This window comes from Gossypium hirsutum, chromosome A08, assembly GCF_007990345.1.
Source record: "Gossypium hirsutum isolate 1008001.06 chromosome A08, Gossypium_hirsutum_v2.1, whole genome shotgun sequence".
Lineage (NCBI taxonomy): Eukaryota > Viridiplantae > Streptophyta > Magnoliopsida > Malvales > Malvaceae > Gossypium > Gossypium hirsutum.
The window spans coordinates 116,667,108-116,674,002 of record NC_053431.1 but is presented as its reverse complement, the minus strand read 5'-3'; the positions used below and the strand labels follow the sequence as shown (position 1 = coordinate 116,674,002).

At 39.1% G+C, this 6,895-nt stretch overlaps 1 protein-coding gene across 1 annotated transcript; it reads right to left on the bottom strand.

Moving 5' to 3' along the window:
• Window positions 1-446: 446 nt before the first annotated feature.
• Window positions 447-938, bottom strand: LOC121205078 (uncharacterized). The gene has a single exon (XM_041076005.1). The coding sequence runs from the start codon at window positions 936-938 to the stop codon at window positions 447-449; it is 492 nt and encodes a 163-aa protein (XP_040931939.1).
• Window positions 939-6,895: the final 5,957 nt, after the last annotated feature.

The following is a 6,895-nucleotide window of genomic DNA, read 5'->3' as shown; positions in this document are numbered from 1 at the left end:
TCGATACGCTCGAGGCGTTGTTCAACGATCATCGAAGGTTGGGCTTAAGTGGGTGCGGCGGCTATGGAAGAAAATAGGGGAAAATTTTAGGGATTTGGGGGTTTTTTAGTTGCTGAAAAGTGGTGTTTGGCTGCAGGTTAGGGCTAGTCTAGGGCAGTAATAAGGCACTTTGGGCTGGAATAGGGATAGTGATATGGGTTGGAGTGGGGCTGTTTGGCTGCAGGTTTAAGGCATTTCTTCCTTTTGCACTTTACTTCCGTCTCGGTTCACCTATTTAAAAGAAGATAATTTTATTAATATAATAAAATAATTAAAAATAAAACAAATTGAAATAAAATAATAAAATAATAAAATAATAAAATTAGAAATAAAATTTAAAATTAAAGATTGGGTTGCCTCCCAATAAACGCTTGTTTAACGTCATTAGCTCGACGTCTTGAACGGTTTTATGGTGGTTCTAACTGAATTTTCTCGACCGTGTGGGCCTGAAAATTCTCGTAAAATGGCTTCAGCCGTTGACCATTGACTGTGAACCGCCTTCCTGATTCTTCACTTTCTATTTCAACTATGCCATGCGTAAATACTTCAGTCACAATAAAAGGTCCTTGCCACCGAGATCGAAGCTTACCTGGGAATAGCTTTAATACGGAGTTATAAAGCAAAACTCTTTGTCCTACTGAGAAATGCTTCTGAACTATATTTTTGTCATGAAACAGCTTTGTTTTGTCTTTATAAATTCGAGCATTCTCGTAGGCATCATTGCGAATTTCCTCCAATTCTTGAATGTCCAATTTCCTTGCCTTCCCTGTGGGCTCTAACTCCATGTTACATTGTTGAATAGCCCAATAAGCTTTATGCTCCAACTCTACTGGTGGATGATACACCTTGCCAAAAACAAGTCGATACGGGGTCATGCTAATTGGTCCCTTATACGTCATCCGATAGGCCCAAAGAAGGTCATTGAGCCAAAGACTCCAATCCTTATGGTTGGGTCGAACTGTTTTTTCCAAAATTGACTTGATCTCCCTGTTCGAAACCTCTGCTAGGCCGTTCGTTTAGGGATGGTAGGTTGTTGCTATATGATGATGAACTCCATATTTTGATAACAGCGTCTCCATGGCCTTGTTACAAAAGTGGGTACCTCGATCACTGATCAAAGCTTGAGGTGTGCCAAACCTAGAAAAAATAGTTCGTTTTAGAAACTCCACAACAGTCTTAGCATTATCATTGCGAATAGGCTTTGCTTCTATCCACTTAAAAACATAGTTTACTCAAGAAGTATATATATGTTTCCAAACGAAGAAATAAAATGGGCCCATGAAGTTGATGCCCCATACATAAAAAATCTCACATACATGAATCGGGGATAGGGGCATTTGATTTTGTTTAGTGATATTACATGTATGCTGGCATTTATCGTAAGACTTACAAAAGTTATATGCGTCGCGAAAGATTGTGGGCCAATATAGCCCACACTCTGATACCTTGTGAGTTGTCCGCTTAGGGCAAAAGTGACCTCCACAAGCTTCTGTATGACAAAAAGTAAGGATAGATGTTACCTCGATTTCTGGAACACATCATCGTATTATCTGATCTGAACAATGTTTCCACAAGTATGGATCATCCCATATGTAATTTCGAGCTTCGCGCCTAAGCTTGTTTTTTACGGATCGAGCTAACTCAGTGGGCAACGATCCTGTGGTTAAGAGGTTAACTATGTCTACATACCACGGATAGTGAGCCTCGATTGAGAATAAGCTTTCGTCAGGGAACTCATCCTTAATGGGAACATCATCAAACGGAGTTTTTATCCTACTCAAGTGGTCGGCCACCAGGTTTTTACACCCCTTTTTGTCACAAATCTCGATGTCAAATTCTTGGAGCAGTAAAATCCACCTAATGAGCCTTGGCTTTGCTTCCTTCTTTGCTATCAAATACCTAAGAGCTGCATGGTCAGAAAAAACAATCACCTTAGATCCCAGTAAATATGATCGAAATTTATCTAAAGCAAATACAATAGCTAAAAGTTCTTTTTCTGTGGTCGTGTAGTTGCTTTGCGCAACATCTAGGGTCCTTGAGGCATAGTAGATGACATGAGGCTCTTTGGCTATCTTTTGTCCCAATACGGCTTCCACGCTGCGTTCGTTTGCATCGCACATAATTTCAAAGGGATAGTTCCAATCTAGTGCTTGCACTATAGGAACAGTTACCAACTTTTGCTTGAGTGTGTCAAAAGCCTCTTTGCATTTTGGACCGAACTTAAATTTCTTATCTTTCTGCAAAAACTCGCACAATGGTTCAGCTATTTTTGAGAAGTTCTTTATAAAACGCCTGTAAAATCCTGCATGGCCAAGAAAAGAACGTATCTATCTAACAGTAGAGGGATATGACAGAGAATTTATAATGTCAATTTTGACCTTATCAACCTCAATTCCCTTAGACGAAACTACATGACCTAGAATCAAACCTTTGTCTACCATAAAATGACACTTTTCATAGTTCAAGACAAGATTGAATTCTATGCACCTGTTCAAAATTATCGTAATATTTTCAAGGCATTCAGTAAAGTAGTTCCCATACATGGTAAAATCATCCATAAAAACTTCAATAATTTTTTCTACATATTCAGAAAATATACTCATCATGCATCTCTAGAAGGTAGCTGGTGCGTTGCAAAGTCCAAATGGCATCCTCCTGTACGCGAATGTGCCGAAAGGGCATGTAAAAGTGGTCTTTTCCTGGTCTTCTGGCGCAACAGAGATCTGGAAGAGACCTGAATATCCATCAAGACAACAAAAGTGAGTTTTACCAGCTAAACATTCAAGCATTTGATCTATAAAAGGAAGAAGGAAATGATCTTTTCTAGTATAAGCGTTCAACTTTCTGCAATTGATACAGACACGCCACTCGTTCTGCACTCGGACCAGTACTAAGTCACCCTCAACATTTTTCTTTACTGTCACGCCCGTTTTCTTGGGCGCGACTTGTACTGGACTTACCCATCTGCTGTCAGAAATGGGGAAGATTATGTCAGCATCCAGTAACTTAATTATTTCTTTTTTACCACCTCCATCATATTAGGGTTTAAACGTCTTTGTGCCTCTCTCCTTGGTTTCGTGTTCTCCTCCAAGTAAATCTTGTGGGTGCATGTCAAAGGGCTTATCCTTTTCAAGTCAGCAATGGTCCAGCCAATCGCCTCCTTATGACTCTTTAGTACCTGGATCAAACTTTCTTCCTCGGGTTTAGAGAGTTTATTTGAAATTATAATGGGTAAGGTATTACCTTTTCCCAAAAATGCATACTTAAGATGCTCAGGAAGCAGTTTTAATTCCAAATCTGGAGCCTGCACAATAGAAGGTAGAAGTTTAGTTCCTGATAGGGACAATAATGTATTAACAAATTCATAATTATCATATCTATATTCAGATTTGTCTTCATAAGTTGACTCAAAAGTCTCGTTTACTAATGAGTCAATCATGTCGACACGGTTTACGCTCAAGATTTTGCTTAGATAGCTAATGGCATCGTAAACATTAAACTTCACGATCTCCCCATCAAATTCCATTGTAAGAGTGCTGCTTCAGACATCGATCTTGGTGCTAGCAGTACTAAGGAAGGGTCAGCCCAACAGGAGGTCTGAAGATCCAGCAGTGTTGTCCTCCTCCATCTTTATTACGTAGAAATCTGTAGGGAAAATAAGTTCATTAACTTTTACCAAAACGTCCTCGATGACTCCTTCGGGATGCACAATAGACCTATCCGCCAATTGAATTATAACACCTGTCTTTGTCAAAAAACCCGCGTTAAGTGATTCATAAATAAAATAAGGCATTACATTTATGGAGGCCCCTAAATCGCACATAGCCTTTTTAATTCCTAAATGGCCAATTTTGCATGGAATAGTGAACATACCCCTATCTTTGCATTTAACCGACATTTTCGCTGTAGCACTACAGAAACATTCTCACCAACACTTACTTTTTCATTACCTGTTAGTTTTCGTTTGTTGGTGCAAAGCTCTTTGAGGAACTTGGCATACCGCAGAATCTGTCTGATGGCATCTAACAGTGGTAAATTGATCTCGACATTCCTAAATGTTTCTAGGATCTCCTTGTCCTCCTTACTTTTTCGACATTGATTTAATCGTCCTGGGAATAGAGGTTGGATTTTTGGCAGTGGGGGTTTCGCTGGAACCTGTTCATCATTTTCAGGTTTTTCCTAGGCACTTTCTTAGCCAAGATTTCTGCCAGGAATTGGTTCCAGCACCTTTCCACTTCTCAGCATTACTGCATTTGCATTTTGCCTCGGGTTTGGTTCTGTTTGGATTGGCAGCTTCCCTTGAGAGTTTATCTTCTCAATTGACGTGGTCAATTCTCTTATAGACGCTTCGGTTTTCTGTTGAAAATCAAGCATGTTAGCTGCTAATTTATTGACCAAAGTTTGTAGAGAATTATCTGAATCTCGTGGCTGTTGTGGAACTCGGTTCTGGTATGGCTGGTTATATCGTGGGTTGGCCCCATAACTTAAGTTAGGGTGATCCCTCCATCCTGGGTTGTAGGTATTTGTGTAAGGGTCGTATCGCCTTTGTGGTGGCCCAAGAAAATTTCTCATAGCATCTAAATGAGCCATAGTATCATCATTCAAACTGGGACATACATCAGTTGTATGTTCAGGGGTAGCACATATTCTGCATAACCGGGTTGTTTTTGCTTTTTCTGCAACAAGAGAATTCAAAATATTAGCAATTCTATCAACTTTATCTTCTAAGGTTGGATTACTTAGCTGATGAACACTTCTAGGGGGTTCAGGATTGGCTTAAAATTACTGAGAATTTACAGCCATTGTGGAGATTAAGTCTCTTGCTTGTTGTGGAGTTATGTTGACCAACGCTCCTCCACTTGCGGCATCTACCATATTCATCTTCATGGGTTTCAGGCCCTCATAAAATTACTAGAGCAAAGACTGTTCTGTAATACCGTGTTGTGGACAACTTGCACACAACTTTTTAAATCACTCCAGTAGTCATACAGAGACTCCGTGTCTTTTTGTCTTATACCTACGATTTCTCTTCTTAACTCGGCTGCGCGCGACGCTAGAAGAAACCTATTAAGAAATAAAATAACCATTCCCTAGCTGAATCTGCTAGGAAAAAAAGGAAAGCACGCAATTTAATTTGATCCTCAGTTACCCCCTGAGGTTTCATACTCAAACAAACCACATGAAATTATTTTAAATGCGTGTAGGGGTTTTCATTTTGTAACTCACGGAAAGTTTGCAGTAGCTGAATCAATCCTGACTTTAGCTCGAAATCAGTATCCATAGTAGGATACGCGATGCATAGTGGTGGTTGTTCCGTCGGCGCTTCGGCCAGTTGCTGAATTGTCTGAGCCATAGTTTGAGGTGCTAAATTAGGGTTTTCGTCAACCCTAGCGTTAAACACTTTTCTGGGGAATCGACTTCTACTTTTTCACCTTCAAAAGTTTGAGTAGGGTTTTCGTTAACCTTAGACTCTGCTTCGTCGTCGATTCTAATTTCTGGCGGTGGATTGCTTTGAGTTCCAACCACCGCTGACCGTTTTTTTCTTAGCTTTGTTTCCTTGCGATTGGCTCTCGCAGTCTTTTCAATCTCTGAATCAAATGCAAGAGTTCCTGGAGCAGATCTGGTCATAAGAAACAAAAAACAAGATTAGTATGTTACCGATCCCCGGCAACGGCGCCAAAATTTGATGTGTCATTGAGAGCACCAAAAAATCCTATTCTCTATAAAATAGTAGAAATAATGAAAAAGAACAGTAAATGGGAAGTAGGGTTGAATCTTTAGGGACTGGATTATACGAATGCTTGTTTCTCGAAATCCTGGGCAAAATCGTGCCCAAGAAAACCTGCATAATAGAGGAAAAATAAAAATAACAAAATTAAAGATTTGATTTGATTTGGAAAAAATGAAAAAATAGAATCTAAAGTTGACTGAAATTGTGATTACGAAATTAATAAAAATAATAAAGAGAGTTAAAGGAAAAGAAATTCTTATTGGTAGATTCCAACTTCCAGTTGTCTCATTCTACCTTGGGTTCGATCCTCGGCTTTTAAATGACCCTTCTCAACTCAAGTAAGCCAGTTATAGTGGAAGAGGACGCCTACGACCACCAGCTCCAAAGATTAGACTTACGATTTTTAGGGAACCTGACTCTAGCCAGTAATCTATGCTAGATCAACGCTTCTCAATGGCGAATCCCACGCCATTTTGTCTCCTTGGCTCGCCAACCTCTGACGCAGTAAGTTAACGAACCGACTATGCAATCCTTCCAAAACATACAAAGCGGCCGCCCTTGCATATGCTGAAAAGCTTACTTCTTAAGGGCCATGGACGGAAGCGTCAGCCCGTAGTGCGGAGAAACGATGAATACTTGGCGAGAAGGCTAAGTACGAATTCTAGGCCTCAAGAACCCTTTTTGGGTAATATTGACAATTTTTGGTTACATAGGTTTTAGTGGCTCATGATAATGGTGGAAAAGAAAATAAATATAAAAATGGAAAAGAGAATTTTATTGAAAGAAAATATGAAGAAACAAAAGCCTAGACTTTCAGGGGGAGAGTGTTTACAGAAAAAGACGAACACAAATAGAGTCACTTCACCCCCTATTTATAGTGCTAGGAAGATAGTCTAATTGAACTTAAATTCTAAAAAGATAAATACATTTAATTAAAGATGAATAAAGATAATTAAAATAAAATCCTAAAATTTAAATAATCCTAATAATTATCTTAATATTTAATTATCCTAATATAAATAAAATGAAGTCTTATAAAATAAAATCTCGTCTTTTGCGTTTTTAGTCCTTATGTCTCCCATGCTTGCACTTTTGGCACAATCTTTTTCTTGTGTCGCATATCAG